This window comes from Dermacentor variabilis, chromosome 3, assembly GCF_050947875.1.
Source record: "Dermacentor variabilis isolate Ectoservices chromosome 3, ASM5094787v1, whole genome shotgun sequence".
NCBI classification, from domain to species: Eukaryota; Metazoa; Arthropoda; class Arachnida; order Ixodida; family Ixodidae; genus Dermacentor; species Dermacentor variabilis.
The window spans coordinates 117,933,853-117,953,765 of NC_134570.1; the positions used below are offsets into that span (position 1 = coordinate 117,933,853).

General features: G+C 46.3%; 1 protein-coding gene across 1 annotated transcript in view; it reads left to right on the top strand.

Moving 5' to 3' along the window:
* The first annotated feature begins 11,520 nt into the window (after nucleotides 1-11,520).
* LOC142574705 (uncharacterized) overlaps nucleotides 11,521-19,913 on the top strand; it is an 88,432-nt gene continuing 80,039 nt past the window's right edge. The window contains exon 1 of the mRNA XM_075683734.1: nucleotides 11,521-11,885. Coding sequence (XP_075539849.1) covers nucleotides 11,521-11,885 — 365 coding nt within the window. The remainder of the gene's footprint in view (nucleotides 11,886-19,913) is intronic.

A 19,913-nucleotide genomic window follows, 5' to 3' on the forward strand; every position in this document is an offset into this window, starting at 1 on the left:
CGTTCTGTCGACACACCCGACTACGTTCGTAATGTTCCCGCGAAGTAGGAAGTGTTCTTCTATATATGCCCGCTCCGCCGTAGTCTTCGTGAAAGCCGGCCACTTTCGTATACGCCATCAGGCGTCACGAAAGCAGTTTTTTCGCGGTCTCTCGGGCCAACTTCGATTTGCCAATATCCGCTTTTTAAATTCATTGAAGACAAGTAACGTGCCTGTCGAAGCCTATCGAGTGAACCATCTACACGGGGAAGCGGGAATACGACTTCCTTTGTCACCTTATTTAGCTTTCGGCAGTCCACATAGAAACGCAACCTGCCGTCTTTTTCCTTGACCAGAACTACAGGAGATGCCCAAGGACTCGTTGATGGTTGGATCACGTCATCTTCAAGCATTTTTGTCACTTGTTGTTGTATGGCTTCACGTGCTCTAGGAGCCACATGATATGGATTTTGTTGAATTGGTCTTGCCGTATCCTCTGTAATTATTCGGTGCTTTGTTAGAGGCGTCCGACCGATGCTGGACGTCGACGCAAAACAGTCGTTGAACTTGGCCAATAGCGTAATAAGCCGCTCTCGTACGTCCTGCGACAAAGCAATGCTGACGTCAAGTACAGGAGCTGGGTTTTGCGCAGGCGCTTCTTCGAGTAGTGAACAGCAGTCACGAACATCCGCAATACCGTCAAAATAAGCCACAACCGTGCCCTTGGGAAGGTGCCGTCGCTTTGTGCTTAAATTTGTTAGCAACAGGTTTGTGCGCCCGTCGGTGACATTCACGATTCCTCGTGCGACCGACATAACGTCAGGAACCAAGAACGTGGTTATTTGGTCGGCAACTCCTTCGCAACAAAACGGTACATATATATATATATATATATATATATATATATATATATATATATATATATAGTATATATATATTAGCTGTAATTTGTTCGAATTTCAAGCATTCATATATATATATATATATATATATAAATATATATTAGCTTTAATTTGTTTGAATTTCAAGCATTCTTAGGCCACCTATGCAAATTTTTGTCAGCTATTCAGTCTCATTTCAGTTTTAGCGGAATATCATGCACCAAGAAAGAACAACATGTCTGTGTAAGGCAAGCAATCTTTAGTTATTGTAACCTTTGAGCTCCGCGTTTGGGCCACTAGCCTCTGAAAGGTGAATCCAGGACAATGTCCGCCAGTTTCCGATGGCGATGAAGCTTGAAAGCAAGTGACGTCGAGCAGTTCCAGTATCGCGGTGCTATCCCGCCAAGGGAAATGTGAAATTTGCTTTATTTTTATGCCATCATCGTTTTATCTGCATAGCTGTATCAATCCTAGAAGATTTCGTTTTTATGCATGGCTAAACTTCTCCATTTTGTTAAAGTAACCTTTCAGGATTTTCCATCCCACTTTGGGTGAAAGCCCTTTCGACATTCTGAATAAGTAATGTCTATGGCCTTTCATTTCTTGAGCTACAGCGACTATTCCCACACAGTGCCCTCATGGCCATGACACTAGCTGAAGTAAGGAAATTGAAATGAAAGTGCGACAGTGTGCGAAAGAACCCCTTAAAAATAACAAATATAAGTGCAAAGAAAAAGCTCCTTCCTGCAGCTTTTGCTTGTTCCTTCTAGCCTTCACCCCTTCCCTTAATCCATATTCAGATTTTTTCCATGCAATTCATCTTTAACATGCTAATGTTTACTAAATGAACGTACAAATGACATCTAGGTGTCCCTAGCGTATATAAATTAGAACCCAAGTATTTCACGACAAACACCTTTTGATGGCTTATTGACGGTTAAAAGCAGAAGCGCTACTAGAAAGAGTGAAAAAATAATCGCCATTTTAAGTGCGCAAACCTCTGCCAACACAACATAAGAGCAAACAGAGAGAGCGATACTGTCCAGCACAGTCGATGGTAGTCAGATGTGGCCACACCGGCTTAAGTTGTTTCAGCATGAATACACGCTTCAGCGTATATGCTAGAGCAATCTCTGGTATTCAAGTAAATTTGAGATTCTAAAGCACCTTACCGGGTAAGCTCTATAGAATAGTTTGGAAGCTCTGCTCCTGAACTAAAGTGTTGTTGAAGTTTCTGCAGGACACCAAGCTCGACGAGCGGCTCTATCAAGACAACTTTCTCATATCCAAAAGCGCTCACCACTTCTCTTATCATCATCATCCATGCCAGTACTTTCACTCCCCTTCCCTCTTCCCCAGTGCAGAGTAGCAGACTAAGGCGCACTAGCTCAGGTCGACCTCTCTGTCTTTCCTGTCAATAAATTCTATTCTAATTCTATTCTTCAGAATTCGTGAAATCCATGCTGGAAATTAGAAAAATACTTTGTCTTCAAGAAACTTTACGAGGTGCACGAAAACAACATGCTCCATTATTTTGCATGGGAGAGAAGTTAAAGATGTCGGTCGGTAGTTACACGGATCATGAATTACGCCGATTTTGTGAATTGGTACAACCGTTTCAAAAGTTGGTTCACGAAATAATGAGGCATATTGGTATTACAGTTTCAAGGCATGCTCTAGTATGGAGGAACAATATTCACTGGTGTTTTTCAAAGATTTTCAGGTCAGTCCGTCCGCACTACAGGGGGAGCTAAATTTCTCATTGATTTTTAATTTTTTATATCGCAGCAAAGTTAGAAAGAATAGAATAGGCATTGTTTACTTACAATAGGCATAGGCATTGCCTATGCCAGCCAGTCGTTGAGCAAGGCCGAACAGAATTACACCGTCACTGAGCAAGAGTGTCTCGCTGTTGTCTTCGCAGTCCAGAAGTTCCGTCCTTATCACTACGGGCACCGCTTCACGATCGTTACTGATCGTCATTCACTATGTTGTTTGGTTGGTCTCCGCTACCCATCTGGCCGCCTTGTTCAATGGGCGCTACGTTTGCAAGAATTTGACTTTTCAGTCCGTTACAAGAGTGGCCCACATTATACGGACGCCGACTATCTTTCGAGGCTCCCTCTACAAACAAGTGCAATTCTTTTTCCCGACCTGGCCACTTTCCGGAAAGAGCAGCGTGACGACCGCAGCCTGAATGCCCCCTTCGCCTTAGTTGCTCCACCAACAGATAAAAATGACTTTGTCATTTAAGATGGCCTGCTCTACAAGAACAATTATGCGGCTAATGGCGCCCGCTTCCTCTTAGTTTTCCCTAAGAATTTGAGAACCCTCGTGCTCCGTTCTTTGCACGACTACTCATTTGCTGGGCACCTAGGTTTAACCAATACATACCACCAGATTCAGAACCGATTCTACTGTACTATTATGCGTCGGGGTATAGAAAATGTGTAGCCAGTTGTAACAAGTGCTAGGAATTCAAGCGCTCTAATACTGCTCCAGTCGGACTCCTTCACCCTGTAGCATCACCATCATCTTCTTTCGAAATGGTTGGAGTGGACCTTCTCGGCCCATTCCTGCGGTCAACAAAAGACAACTGTTGGATTATAGTCTGCGTCGACCATCTGACGCGTTATGCTGAAACAGCAGCGATGCCAACGGCCAAGGCTCATGATGTTTCCAGCTTCCTCCTGTCCTCCCTTGTACTGCGTCATGGACGCTCTCGTGTTATTTTGAGCGATCGTGGTCGCCAGTACGTGGCCGACGTGTTCCGTCTCTGTGCTTGCCAGTTTCGCCACGCGACCCCGTATTACCCGCAGACAAATGCACTCCTCGAGCGCACTCACAGAAATTAGGCCAACATGCTTTCGATGTACGTCGATTCCATGCACAAAATTGGGATATCTTACCTTTTATCCCACACGCCTACAACACTGCAAAGCATGAAAGTACGGCTAAAGTCCTTTCTATCATCTTTATGTCAGACCACCCCGCAGCTTCCTTGACACCATTCTACCTTTTAATCCTCATGCGGACTCTTCTATTGCCAAGACTCTCTTCCGTGCTGAGGAAGCACACTGCATAGCTCCGCTCCGTACGTTGCAATCCCTGGACCGCTCCAGGGTCACGTACGAGACACTCCGTAAGAATGTGTCCTACGACAATGGGGACATAGCATGGCTTTGGACACCACTTCTCAAGCGCGGCCTGTGCCATCAGTTTCTGGCTCATTACATTCGGCCTTTCGTCATCACCAATCGCCTAAGTTATGTGACCTATTCAATTGCTCGTCTCGTTTCCAATGGCTACCGTTCTAAGAAAACGCAACTTGCCCACGCCACCCACCCAAAACGCTGTGATCCCCGTGACTCCAAGTGGACGTAACAGTTACTCGCCCAGCGCGCTTCGCCTGTGAAGGGAGGAGTGTTACGCTAGTGCTACAGAGAGAACGGACGAAGCGGAGAACGAAGTGCGCTTGTCTTTGCAGCGGCTCGGTGTCGGCACGGACCCTCTTCATCAATTCATCTTTAAATAAACCCACCCCATCGCAACAACATTACAGATGTAATAGTCTAAAGTCTTCGCCTGAGTAAGCCAAAACGATCACACGCATGACAATATCCACGGCCCACGAAGATCGCCGCACGAGCTAGTCCAAACCGGAATTTAAGCATTCGAATAGGTCATACTTGTTTCACTGCACATCATACACAACGGTGCCCGCATGGATTATTGCTAAAATATCTAGCGGGAATTGTGACTCTTTGGGTCGTTCTCTAACATTATGGGAGTGATTGTTAGTACGTCAAATTTTGAAAAATCGGGATGGATTCGTAGATAAGCAAACTGCATGGTTTTGTTGTTTACTGTTTTCACTGGCTTACCTGTATTGCGCGCAAGGTGAGACATATTTCCTGAACCTGGTCAAGTGTTTCAGGTAGACAATCAGGTAACTTTCTGTTATGCTCTTTTGATTCCGTAAATACGTCTCGACAATCATCTATGCATGTCACTATATTTGAATTGCTTTTGTATTCTTGCATACACCACTGGCCATCCTCGTACACTGTAATGCCGAACGGCTCCACATCGAGAACAATGGCGCGTTTGGGGTCGCTTCATTGTTGTTATTTCAGCTTCTTGATATCTTTTGTAATGCTGTCGTCGTCACGCTTTCTACCCTAACCCAGTTCCAAGCTTGAATAATAGCTGGGGCCACTAGACGTGCGCTAGCGGTCGTGATACCGTAGTGGTCATTACATCACCGTCATTCCTGCTTTGTCATTCGACATTAGTCATGATGTCATTGTCACGCCATGATCGGGATACAGTGGTTATGAATTCGCTGTCAGACCACCATACTGATACCGCCGTGGTCGTTCCTTCGTTGTTATTCAAGCTTCGTCATACGGCTCTGTTCATGCTGTCGTCGTCACACGTTCTACTCCGACCGTGTGCTCCATGTAGTCTAATAGCTTGGCTCACTAGATATGTTCTCCTGGCTGTGATGCAATCTAAGCCGTTCCCCTGTATTCATTCTTCTTTCGTGATATCTAGCTCTCGTCACCCCATTCTCATCACGCCTTCTACCCTGACCCTGTGCCCCAAGTTGTCTGATAGCTAGGTACTCTGAATATGTGCTCCTTATCGTAATGCTGCTGTAGTCGTTATATTATCTTCATTCCAGCTTCGTAACACCTTGCATTCGTCATGCTGCTGTCGTCACACCTTCTACCTCGATGCAGTGCCAAAGCTGACAATAGCTAAGGGCCCCTAGGTATGTGCTGCTGCTGGTGAAGCTGTTGTGCTCATCACATCACGGACATTGCAGCGATATCTTCCAACACTCGTCATGCCTTGGCCTTCACGCCATCATCGTCAGGAAGTTGTCATGCATTCAATGTCACACTGCCATAGCTATGCTGTCGGGATCGTTCAGTTGGCGTCATTCCCCCTTCGGGGCCTAACTCTCGTTATTCTGTCGTCATCACGCCTTCTACTCCGACATGCTTGTGTCGTTTGTCTGCTACTTACTCTTAGAGCTCCAGGTTTCAGGCCTTGCAGATGGACAAGCTTTTTCGGACACAAGAGAGGGGCAACTTTGTGTTACTTTAGATTTTCGTCTGATTATTTGTCTCTACTCCTTTATTTCCTGGCTTAAAAGGCAATTCTTGCAATAAATATTTAAGCGTTCCTTGCGCAAATGCATTAGTCGCCCGTGAATACTAATTCGAAGCTGCTGTAAAATTGTGATCTTTGCAATAAATGTGGTCCACAAAGCGCAAACTATTTGTTCATATTTGCGCCACACTATCTTTGATACGAAACGAAAAACCTAAGCAACAATAAAGCAAGACAGCCCGCTGAAAAATAAGTTTATCGGATTTGCATGACACATCTGCTCCTTCATGCAGCGCTCAGTCTATTGAAGCCGTGACTATTGGTTGTACAAATAGTGACGATCGAGAGGCCACGTTGGAACAAGTACATTTCTGAAGCGTTGGCTCCAACAACATCCTTTGTTGGACCGCTGTTGATCCCTTCAAGCAAAGTTCTTCCGTTCAACTTGTCTTGTACAGATTCCTTTTGGTATTGAGTAATTCTCACGTGCCGTCGCTGCGCGAACCAATGTGCGGTAGTACAAGCTCACATCACACATTCTGTGCCCAAAGCTTTAAGGCGTTTATGTTCTGAAAAAGGATGCATCAAGGTATCTGAGCCATTTCCAGCTCCATCTTGTTGGAACAACGCTGAATCTTGCGATTTCTGGACATTGTGTTGACGATAATTATCACCTGAAGATGCCATTTCCAGCTCCATCTTGTTGGAACAACGCTGAATCTTGCGCTTTCTGGACAGTGTGTTGACCATAATTATCCCCTGAAGATGTGCTTGCAGGACCCTCCTAATTATTGTTTCGATAGTGCTAGCCCTGCCGATTTCCACAGCGTTGCTGATGCTGGCATGTATTTTGTAATTAGCAGAATTGTCTCCTCATAGCTGTCATATAGCTGTCATAGCTGTCATAACTGTCATATTACCGTAAAAAATGCACACGTTTAAGTTTCATAAGTTCTAATGAGTATAGGCTTGAGTTTCATGGACTAAACCTACAATGGCAGGGCAAGCTCTCTGAAGCGCGACAACCACCGATCGGATCAACAAAACTGCCGTTTAACTATATCTCTATGACCACTTGCCGGGAGACCAAATTTAGGTCCGATTGCATCATATCTTACGCGACAACGGCACCATCTACGCACTCTACACAAGCACGATCGAGTGATAAAGGATTTCGTCCACACAACTCTCCCAACGTAAAGTACCTGACATTTATGACGGCTTTAAAAGCCGACATTTTTAAGGTTAGGATACAGCTAGCGGCTCTTCTGCGGTCTAATCTAGCACTAGTGCTCGCTCCAGATTTGTGGGAGACCCGTCGTAGGTGGGCGCTGATTGGCGTCGCTCTGTCTTGCTGCGCTCTTCTCTTCGCTCCATTTATGAACCGTACCGGTCAAACAATGGGGCGCCCTGCGTGAGGAGCCATGAAATTGCTGGAACAACTAGCACAATTGTAAGCTTTATCACTCGTGATGAGCACATGTTTCAGTTTAACTGATCATGCCTGCAATGGGCCGAATACGCTCTTTCAAACGCGATCACTCCCGCTCTCATTGACAAATATACTGCCCAGTTTTGCCTCTATGAATTCTGAGCGAGAGGATGAGTTTAGCTCCAACTGCATGGTGCCACAACACTGCCATTTGTGCAACTGACTAATGCATGATCGAGTTACGGCTCCTTTCCCATAAACATCGATGTCAAAGTAAGGAGCGTATGGAGTAGGGTTGCAATGGCATAACCAACAATATTATTACCTGCTTTCGTTTGATGCCGGGCGGCCGGTAAGCAAGCTCTACGGGTTCAACGGGTGCTTGGGCCACGCTTCCTAGACACCACAAGCCGGTGCACCTCTATCCTGACGTCATGCTGCTTTGCCCGACTGCCATAGAATCTAATCGAGACGCCCCCGAGTAAGTCGCGCTGATTTTCACGTCACAGCTTTCGTCAAGCCAGACCTGGCAATGGAAATTCCGTCCCAGTAGCATGATGTCATTAAGCAGAGTGCACAGGCCTACTATCTAGGAAGTGCTGCTTTAGCCCATTGGATAAGACACTCGGATTCTGAGCGTCAGATCGTAGGTTCGAAACTTACTACCGCGAACGTCTTGCGTTTGGAATTTATTCTGTTTTTCTGCAATAATTTCTTTATGCCGATTACGAAGGCAAGCTTACTACGCAGTCGAAGCCCTACTCAGACAAGGAACGCGTGGATATCACAGGCTTCCGAGAGCGAGACTGACGTGGCGCCGCGGCGGTTTCTTTTCCTCTCGCGCAACACTTGGCGTGCCAGCGCTCAGAAATGTCTTTCCTTTCGCCTACTCTACTCCGTCGAGCTGCGCACGTGAGGTGGAGTCGCAGCCAGGGGGAATTTAGGTGCCATTTCTCTTCAGGAGACGCCGTCTTTTACTCTCAATGGTCCATCTGATGCTTTCCAATCAAAACTTCGCCCTTGAAGCAGAAGGCGTCTCGAGTTTCTCATAACGGCCATCGGCGGTTAGAAGATTCTCTGTGGCCGAATGATGGAAACATTGACCTGCATGAGCAAGCCGCAAGCGTCCCAGTTATACCCCCTTGGAGTCTGTAGAGTGCAATTTAATCCATTCTTCATCCTTGAGGCAGTTCACCACTGGATGTTGCTAAAGAAAGCTGCTACGCAACTCATGTACTTAGAACAGCCAAGCAAGGTTTGTTATTATAATTAAGCCTACCTTCGCGTATTGCGTCAGCGTGTACTGTGGAGGCATTCTGTAGGAGTCCGTCTAGTGGGCTGTCCATTTCGGCCGCTGCTGATTGGCTGGCTATTCATCTTAATTTATCTTATGATATTATAGTGGAACTACCGTTCCGTTATTTCTGCAGGTGCAGATGAAATGTATCTTTGTTCACAACCTGCTCCGTCATTATTCTTTTGCAGAAAGCTGGACTCAAGTGGCCAAGATTTCCAAGTAAGAAATTATCGCTGATTTCCATTGGACGGTCCATCGAGAGGCAGAAAATTGATGACTAAAATATGCCACAAAGCAAAAATATCCTATGAGTATATGCCTGCGGAGTGCGAGATGCTAGCAATAGGTGTAACTTGCATTCCTGGTTGTTCCCTATTTTTCTTAGTTAATACGTATTTTCCCACAGATGTTCAGGACATTCGTAGACTTTATACCTGGTCAAATTCTGTAGGAAAAAATGTGATAGCCTGAGACTTTAATTCGCATCATGCGTCTTGGGGTTTCAAAATGGACTCATGTGGAAAGCAATTGTCGGATGGCGCAAATATTCAAAGTTCTTCTTGGTTAAAAAAATACAAGAACAGTTGGGTTTATTCAAGTTCTTTGTAAGTCAGCACTGGATCTAACATTTGCCATTTCGCTATTTCCGTCACTTCCTCGTCTACGATCGACTCTGCCTCAAACAGTGATCACCTCCTTAGGAGGTTTGATATTGTATGCCCTCTTATTTATTTTTAAGTCTCCGGCGCACACTTTTGTCAATTGCCAGAAATTTTAGAGTGTCTTGAAAATGGTCCTGAACATCGTGATAGCGGTGATGGATGACACCAAAGACAGAAGGCTCTGCTCTGTATTAAAATTTTCCTTTAAAAAGTGTCAATTTAATGTTAACATAGATACATGTACTACCTCCCCTTGGCATATTTCTGAGTTTACGCAGGATTATTGATGGGAAAACCCTTAGAAGAAGCTATTTTACAATCAATGTTCGAGTAACTGGAGTGACTATAAGTTCGCAGCTGCTACATTCAAGACAAAAGTATCGAATGCTAAAGACGAGTATGTTGAGAAAAAAATAATGACTTCTCCTCTAAACCCAGCAACAAATAAGCTCTGTTCAGATTCCTTCGATATAAATAATTCATACGGACACCAGCAAACATTGCATCGACAATGCTTTCACCACGCGAGATGTCTGCTTTTTTTAGAATTCACAGGAAAGGGCTCAGCCAAACGCTTAACATCACGTTTGTCGAATTGACCAATAGTGCCTCCCATCACAGGTGCCTTGGGGGAAGTCATGTTGTCAGAGCTTCCAATATCGTTAGATCTCTGCCGGCCTCAGCCCCAGTTCCTTACGGCATTGCTAATGCCAGGTTAAAAATTTTGCTTGCGATTTCTCCTGAAGACCTGTTGAACACGGTGAATAATTCTCTTAAAAATGCTTCGATTTCTCGAGAACAGAGGACTGTCAAAATAATTCAGCTACTTAAAAAACAAGGAGCTTGCTACAATCTTGATATTATTGAGACCTATTTGTCTTGCGCCATATATTTTAAAGCTTATTAAATAGTTTTATATGAGTGCACATAGATCATATACCTCAAACTTTGTTACTGAGCTCTGGTCTCTCCACTTGGTGTGCGTATGTAGACTTGGAAAGTCACATCCAGCTTGCTGGGCATAGAAAAAAAAATGTTTGTTGTACTGACTCGTGACATGGCCAAAGCTTATGACAGCTTCGGGTACTCAGTATACTTCTGGACCGATTGCAATACTACAATTTTGCCGAGATATACGCAAACATGAATTTTCCAGTTAGACCAGACAAGAGGGGTGGCTCCGGAGCTGTTCTATTTCTTGTACTATTCCCTTGTTGATGAGTTCAGTTCCACTACGCCAGGATGTGAATATGTATGTATCTGCAGACGACATCGCAAAATAATAAAGCATTTATTAGCAGACGAAATTCATTTCTTGAGAATATGTGGCCCCGGTTGCATACCCCACATGTTCTATGCAGGCACAATAAGCACCTTTAAATGTTGGCCTTAGGGAAATCATTCTCTTTGATAGGTCCACGTTGTCGCTCAAAATTGAATTTGCCGACATTTTTTTTCTATTAACGCAATACTGCTGCCCCCAAAATATCAGAATGCACATTTGCAACAGTATATGGCCAACTTCTCATTGACTTATAAATGTAACAGTGACTGAAGCATTTCTTGGGAAGAGGTCATGCGTGGAAATGTACTCCCCATACCTCGATTGATTCTTTTCACTTCGCCTGCCAGATTACACACCAATTTTTCAGGCCAAACTTCTGGAAGTAGTTGCAAAAGTGTTCCCTTCATGCTACAAAAGTCGTTATTGTCTCAGGTTCTCCTGCATGCAGCGCACTTAACGCGTCTACAAATTCGACAGATTTGAACACGTTTTATACATTAGCTCCACCACACATCAGTTTAGTCCATTTTGTATAGGTAACTGGGCATCGAGACGCTCATCTTAATGAAATAGCTGATTATGAACAACGAGCTTCTTTAAAGGGTCCACTGATACCTGTGTTTCCAGCAACTCCGCATATCACTGTAGCCATATATAGACAGGTTTATTCACCGAAGAAAACAAAAGCTTGTCATTAGCAAAATCTGCACAGTTTATGCATCTAATTTATTCTTGGAACCAACAATGTTCTCCTAACCGACAATTCGAAATATCATTTACAAGGCTGTGTTGCGGCATACCTCTACTTAAATTTTACTTGCAGAAATGTGGTCTGCTGTTAACCCCTTCATGCTACCGCTGCCATGAACTCTGCTTCGTCCTCATTACACGCTGCAAAAACCGCGCGTGCCAAGTCCCTTCCATATGGTGACCTTCTTGAAGACGTGGAAGACTGGCTGGCTGACTTCGAGTGCGTAGCGCAATTCAATGGATGGGACGATGAATCGAAGCTCCGAAACGTCTACTTCAGCCTTCGGGACGGTGCTTGCACGTGGTTCAAGAACCGCGAAGGCGTTCTGACATCATGGCGTGAGTTCTCTAGCAGACTCTTGGACACCTACGCCAGCTACGATCGCCGGGAACGAGCTGAATGGGCCCTCCAATCTTATATTCAGAAACCCAATGAGAGTGTGGCTATGTACTTGGAAGACATGGTACGTGTCTTCAGGTGAGCAGACCCTAACACGTCTGAAGACAAGAAGTTGCGTCACTTGATGCGAGGCGCGAAAGGGCAGCTTTTTGGTGGACTCGTTCGTAGCCCACCCAAAATGCTTGTAGAGTTTTTTTTACTGAAGCCGTCACAATGGAGAAGGTCGTGCACCCAAGCTCGCGCCAGTATGATCGGCAAGTCAATCTCTCCTGTGCTATCAGTGGACTAGGAGCTCTCACGACAGACGTCGAGTCACTTCGCGAGATTATTTGATCGATAGTCCGCGGCGAGCTGCGACAGCTTCATCAGGTGCAGCAGCCATCAGCCAACTTAATAGGTAGCGGTGAGCATGACGAAGTGTAGCATACGCTCGGCGTAGTCCGTTACGAAGCATCACTTCAGCCAGCTCCGCCACTTTACGCTGCTCCACCACTTCAGGCGTTCACAACTTCAACTGAACCACGCCGCACAACATACGCTGACGTTTTAAGAGGCACTGTTCCGTCCCCGATGACACCTTCTACCGTGAGGGAATACCAGTGTGCGGCTTATGCCGACGCATTCGGGCACCATATCCCTCCATCAGCGCCGCTACCTGCCGTCAGGTATACCATGCTTCTTTCAGCGCTGGCGGTTTCTTATTTTGGAGAGGCTCGACCAGCCTTACGTGAGTCGAACATTTGTCACATGCCCGACCGATGACCGCTCTGTTACCACTGTGGGGAGGCACGTGATGTCTACCGAGAGTCCAGTGCAGGCGTCTTGGACTCCAGGGGTTTCCTGTTAATTCAGCCCAACCGCGTTTCGGACAACGGCCACCTGAGATTGAAGATTTTATCGGCCGACAGCGTGCGCCACGTCATCAAGCCGCCAGTCGCGATCGCCGTCACCAAGACCATTCTATTCGAGAGGTCAGCGACCTTTCGAGGCCAGCCCGCTAACACTCGGAGTGCGCAATACCTCCAATAGACGCGATCTCAGACAGATGGAGACTTGACGACACTGGTGTCTCAGGCTGGAGACAACTTTTCAATGGACGTGCCTGTGCTGATCGACGTTCGAAATGTGACTGCTTTAATAGACACTGATGCTGACTACTCTATTATAAGCGGAAAACTGGCAAGCAATTTAAAGAAAGTTGTTGCGCCTTGGACAGGGGCGTACGTACGGACAGCTGGCGGACATGTCGTCAAACGACTTTGTGTGTGCACTTCTCGTGTACAAATTCAAAATTCTACGTTTACGATCAGTTACTTTGTTCCCCGAGAATGCTCCAGTGAATTGATACTTGGAATCGATTTTCTTCGAGAGTATGGCACCATCATAGACCTCCACCGACTCTGCATATCGTTCTCTAAAAAGAAAGCGACCACACGAGACGCCTGCCGCCATAGAGTCGCTCTTCTAATTTCCGATGACAGCGTTACGATACCACCTAGTGCTAGTGTAATGATTCTGGTAACATTCGAGGGCACACGCGAAGGCGAAGACTCGCAGAGTTCAACGTCTCTCTTCTACTCACCCGCGGAACTAGCGTGGCTCGGGGAATCATTGACGTTAGTGATGGCCAAGCTGACGTCTTGATCACCAACTTCACAAATGAACACCAACACCTCTTCCGTGGCACTGCCGTCGCTAACGCTGAAGCCTTGGAGCACGTCATTGAGTGTTTCGCTTGTGACGAAAGGGGCAGGGATAAAGAAAGCGTTACAAATATCGACATCAACAACGAGCTGTCGGAGGACAATAAGGAGGCACTGCGATGACTGTGGTGTCAATTTAAGGCCTGCTTCGCTCGATCGTCTAAACTCAGTCAGATGCCAATCACACAGCACAGGATAACTACGACGATTCACGTCCTATTCACCAGCAGCCGTATCGTGTTTCGCAGAAAGAACGCGAAGCACTGCAATAACGAGTCAAGAAGATGGTTGACCATGGTGTCAAACAACCTTCGAACAGTCCGTGGTTGCCACTGGTTGTCCTGGTAAAGAAGATGGAAGGCACTCTCCGCTTCTGTGTTGATTACAGAAAACTGAACAACGTCACGAGGGAAGTCGTCTATCCGTTGCCGCCCATAGATGACTCTCTTGGCCGGCTACGGCGAGCGAAGTATTTTCCCTCCCTTGACTTGAAAAGTGGGCACTGGCAGATTTAGATAGACGAACGCGACCGGGGGAAAACAGCCTTTGTCACCCCGGATGGACTTTACGATTTCCGAGTACTTCCGTTTGGGTTGTGCTCTTCTCCGGCAACATTCCAACGGACGATGGACACTGTGCTAGCCGACCTAAAATGGCAAACCTGTCTTGTCTGCCTCAATGAGGTGGTCGTATATTCAGACAGCTTCTCCGGACATCTTAAGCTACTGCGGCAAGTGCTCGAGGCAATCCGATCGTCTAACCTAAGCATAAAGCCTCAGAAATGTCAATTCGGTTATGGAGAACTGAAGTTCCTTGGAAATGACCTGAGTGCGGAAGGCGTCCGTTCCGATGCAGAGAAATCTTCCACTGTGGCTGCTTTCCCGACTCCTATGGACAAGAAAAGCGCTCGACGTTTCCCCGGACTGTGCGCGTACTACCGACGCTTTACACGCAATTTTTCTAAAATTGCCCAACCACTTACTCGTCTCACTAGAGATGACACGCCGTTCATCTGGAGCTCCGAACAGGAAGCGGTTTTCACTGAGCTTCGACACTGCGTGGCATCGCCCCTTTGTTCTTGGTCATTTCGACGAGGACGCCGTGGCGGAAATTCATACCGACGCCAGTAACGCCGGTCTGTGTGCGGTGTGCGCACAGCGGCAGGAAAACGGCGAAAAGGTCATAGCTTACGCCAGTCGCACCCTATCACGACCTGAGTTCAATTACACTACCACAGAGAAAGTGTGTCTTGCTGTTGTATGGGCCCTTGCAAAGTTCCGACTATATCTCTATGGCCGCCCATTCCGGGTCGTGACAAATCATCACTCCTTATGCTGGCTGGCAAACCTAAGAGACCCTTCTGGACCAACTGGCACGGTGGAACTTGCGCCTGCAAAAATACGCCATGACCATCGTGTACAAGTCAGGCCTCACATACGAAGATGCCAACACATTGTCGCGCGTGCCAGTTGCACCTGCCTATCAACACACCGAAGATGACAGCGCTTTTCTCGGCGCCATAAGCGATGCAGACGTATCTACACAGCAGCGAGCAGATTGTGAATTTCGACCTATTATTGAACACCTTGAAGGCTGCAATGTACTTCTACCCCGACAAATAGCTCGCGGATTAACTTCGTTTTGTTTGCGACAGGGAATCTTAAACGAGAATAATTCTGCTGCCAGCAACAAAACCTATCTTTTCGTCGTACCAGCAGAGCTTCGTGATGAAATCCTGTCCGCATGCCACGACGAGCCTACATATGACCACTTAAGTTTAACTCGAACCCTGGCTAGTATACGGAAATCCTACTACTAGCCGAAACTCACGAATTGTGTTAAAATGAACAGTCGCAGACAGATTAAAATGGACCCGCCGTGGTTGCTCAGTGGCTATGGTGTTGGGCTGCTGAGCACGAGGTCGCGGGATCGAATCCCGGCCACGGCGGCCGCATTTCGATGGGGGCGAAATGCGAAAACACCCGTGTGCTTAGATTTAGGTGCACGTTAAAGAACCCCAGGTGGTCAAAATTTCCGGAGTCCTCCACTACGGCGTGCCTCATAATCAGAAAGTGGTTTTGGCACGTAAAACCCCAAATATTATTAGATTAAAATGGACCACGGCGAAGGCGGCCTGAGCGGCAGCGGGGTCCACGCTGCTATAGTGCTTCGCGCGCTCTCGACGAGATTACCCCGAGCGACGTCAAACTTCTCCGCACCCTCGCTTTCGCGCTGGTGTTTGCCACGCTTGACAAATTTCTAGTGCGGATTTCGGCTGCTCTGATGCTGACTGTTGGCACGAAGGGCCGCGTGAACCGCCAGTAGTTCAGCACATTGCGCTGCCGTGCAGTAGCGGATGGCCTCAGGCCTTCAAACCGCTGCGCTGTGAACGAACCAAAAGTCGATGTTTTCTTTTCAGTGATTTTCAGTCGCGGACAAAATAAAATGAAGCATGGCTTCGGGTAAAAAACGCATAGCCAATTAGTGAAAAAGGTGCCTGGTGTCGAGACGTCTGCTCTTGCACGCGCGTCCCCATTAGCTCACAGCCTCTCCAAACCTTTAGCATCGGCTTAGCGCTCTTTAATCGTAGGGAGCAGCGTGAGATGACGGCGCTATACCCGCAACGTCTGACGCGCTGCCGGAATGGGTTGTCGGGGGTGCAATTGTTCTCTGCGCGCAGATCACGCTGTAGCTGACGGCTGCCACCTTAAAGACGCAGGCTCTACACATTTTTTTTCTGTCGCATGACCACGATACCGCATAGGCAAAGGATCGCTGCGGCGTCTCGTCTGCTCGACTCGGAGTCCCTGTTGTTGAAAGTAGCGACCATTTCGTATGTTTGCAGCCAGCTTGCGGCGCCTCAAACGATGATCCGTGAATGGTCGGTGACTCCCTGGGCTGTTGGAGAACGATGGGGGATGTTGCGGCTGCCATTGGGGTTGTCTTGACCACGATCTTCTTGGTCGTCTCAGGTAGAAGTCCCTGTTCCGGGGGCCCCTGCTGCAGTCGGCGGCTTGCGCGATGATCCGGGACGACGTTGGTTTTGTCTTTCCGGTCAGGGCTTGGATCACCGCTTGTCGGGGCGCCCGGTACTTGTACGAACTAGCACCTCCACCAGATGCCACTTGTTAGTGATGGTGAAGAGAGCATCGAAACTGCGGCTAACAAAACTAGCGTTTTATTCGGCAAACCGGTGCCCTTAACAATAGGCTACACTCAAGAAACAACGCAGTTGAAGATCGCCGAAAATCTGATCAGGGGGTCAAGCACTTAAGCTTTTATACATGAACCATCGGAGGTTCCAGAATAATCGCTGGTGCCCGCGTGTCTTCCAGAAAGTTCTACGCAATTCGCCTCGCACGCGCAATCAGACTACAAAAGCGTCGGTATCAACAAATAGCAGCAAGAATCTTCGATAACATTCGAGAAATTTCGGATATGGGGACGCGTCTCGCACTGAGCGATATCATTTTTTAGACGGTGAAAAGCGGGCACCCGAAAAAGATATACAAGCAGACGTGTCAGTGTGTGTGTGTGTGTGTGTGTGTGTGTGTGTGTGTGTGCTTGCTTCACCATACAAGAATTTCAAGCATACTTTTCATGTCTTTAGTCAGCTATGCTGTGTCATTTTAGTTTCAGGGGAATATCACGCACAAAGGGAGAACTCCATGTCCGTCTAAGTCAAGCAATGTTTAGTGATGATAACCTTTGACAGGCGCGTTTGGGTCCATAGCCTTTGAAATGTCAGTCCAGAATAATGTCAGTCTGTTTACGACAGCGATGAAGCTTGAAAGCAAGCAACGTAAAATAGCTGAATTACCACGCTGCTATGCCGCCAAGAGAAATGTGAAATTTGCTTTATTTTTATGCATTAATCGTTTTATCTCTATTGCTGTAGCAAACGTAGAAGCTCTCCTTTTTATGCTTGCTTCGATGCTGTTAACCTTTAAATAATTGCTATCACATTTGCGTGAAAGCACTTTCTGCATATTGAAGAAGTAATGTCTATGACGTTTCATTTCTTGAGCTGCAGCGACTGACCCCAAACAGTGCCCTCAGGGTCAAGAGAAAAAGTCAAGTAAGGAAATTGAAATCAAAGTGCGACAGTGTGCGAACGATCGTCTTAAACATAATAAATATAAATGAAAAGGAAAGCTCCTTCCTGGCGCGCACAAGCCGCCGAATTCAATTTTTTTTCATGCCCTTCAACCTCAACATGCTAATGTTTACTAAATTGGTATATTTTAACAATTTCATGAACGTACAAATGACGCGTAGGTTTCCCCAACGTAAATAAAGTGGAGCCCTGGTATTTCTCGATAAACATGTTTTCACGGCATATTGACGGTTATTAAGCAGAAGCACTGCCAGAAAGAGTGAATAAATAATCGATATTTTTATTGCGTAACACTGTGCCTACACAACACAACAACAAACAGAGAGAACGATACTGACCTGCGCGGTCGATGGTAGTCAGATGAGACCAAACCAACTTAAGTCGTTTCGGCATGTACACGCTTCAGCGTACATGCTGGAGCAAACGTTGGTATTCACACCAATTCGAGATTGTAAAGCACCTTGCCGTGCGAGCTTTTTAGACCAGTTCGCAAGCTCAGCTCCAGATCTCAAGGGCTTTTGAATTGTTCGATCGCCTTTGAAAGCTGTAGCGCATGACATCACGTATCTGTTAAAATTTTTCAGCATTTCTTTTTTATTCCTTTCTTTCTCTTTTTATTTTTTTACCCCGTTCCCCAACACATGACAGCCAGCCGGTAGTTACACTGGCTAACCTTCCTATCGTTCCTTCCTTCCCTTTCTCTCCTGATTTGTATGACTTCAAATAGATGACAAAGATAAGCTTTTGAATACGTGAAGGATGTATTCCATCAGCCAGCATCATAGAGGTTATAGTGTAAAGTCTTCGTTTGAGGGAGCCAAGAAGACCACGCCCGTGACAAAATGCACGGCCCAGGAAGATCGCCGCGCAAGCGAAACCAAACCAGAATTTAGCCATTGGAATAGCTTACACGTGTTTACTGCACATCATACACATAGGTGCCCCCATATACATTCTTCCTAAAATATCTAGGGGAACTGTGATTCATTGGATTGTTCTATAACATTATGGGAATAATTGTTAGTACATCAATATTTCGAAACTTTGGATGGATTCGTAGAGGAAGCAAACTGAAGGCTTTTGTTTTTTACTGTTTTCAGTGGTTTACCTATATTGCGCGCAAGCTCAGACATATTTCATTACTGTGATCAAGTGTTTCAGGTAGACAATCACATAATATCGTTCTGTGGTGCTTTTCTTTATTCCGTAAATACGTCTCGACGTTCAAGCATGCGTGTCACTAAAGTTGAATTGCTTTTCTGTCCTAGCGCGCACCACTGGTCATTCTTGCAGATGTAATGCCGAAACGGCCTCCACATCGGGAACAATAACGCGTTCGGCGTCGCTTCATTGGTGCCATTTCAGCTTCCTAATATCTTACATTTGTCATCTTGTGGTCGTCACGCTTTCTACCATGACCCAGTTCCAAACTTGTCTAATAGCTTGGGCCACTAGGCATGCGCTAGTGGTCGTGATACCGTCGTGGTCGTCACATCACCGTCATTACTGCTTTGTCATTCGACACTCGTCATCGAGTCATTGTAACCCCATTGTCGTGATGATATCGTGATGCATTCGTTGCCAGACCACCATACTGATACCGCCGTGGTCGTTCATTCCTCGTCATTCAAGCTTCGTGATATGGCTCTCATCATGCTGTCGGCCGAGTGGTCCAAGTAGTCAACCGGCTTGGCCCACTAGGTACGTGGTCCTGGCTGTAATGCGGTTTTCGCCACTCCGCTGTATTCATTCCAGCTTCGTGATATGTAACTCTCGTCATACCGTCGTCATCACGCATTCTACCCTGACTCTGTGTCCCAACTTGTCTGATAGCTTGGGACACTCAGTATGGTCTCTTGATCGTGATCCTGTCGTGGTCGTTATACTGTCGTCATTCCAGCTTCGTAACATCATCATAATTATTTATAGGCCTTAAAGACCCCTGGAATGGGCCTTACATAAGGAGGGTAGAACATCGAACACAACAACGTAGGTTGCTGTCAAACGTTCTCACAATCAGTGATAAGCAGGATATATACATAAGAAAAGAAAAGAAAGAAAGTACAAAAAGAAAACTTTAAATAAGCCTTAACAAGTATAAAAACAGCAACAGTGAAGTAATCACATGCAAACAGAACAGAAGCAGGCAACAATTCTCCACATCATGTTTTCAAATAGGATGTCAGCAACTGCCGGAACTTATATGGATCGAGTTCTATTACAATATGGTCTGGTAATGAATTCCATTCTTCAATTGCAAGAGGCAGGAATGACTTGCTAACTGCT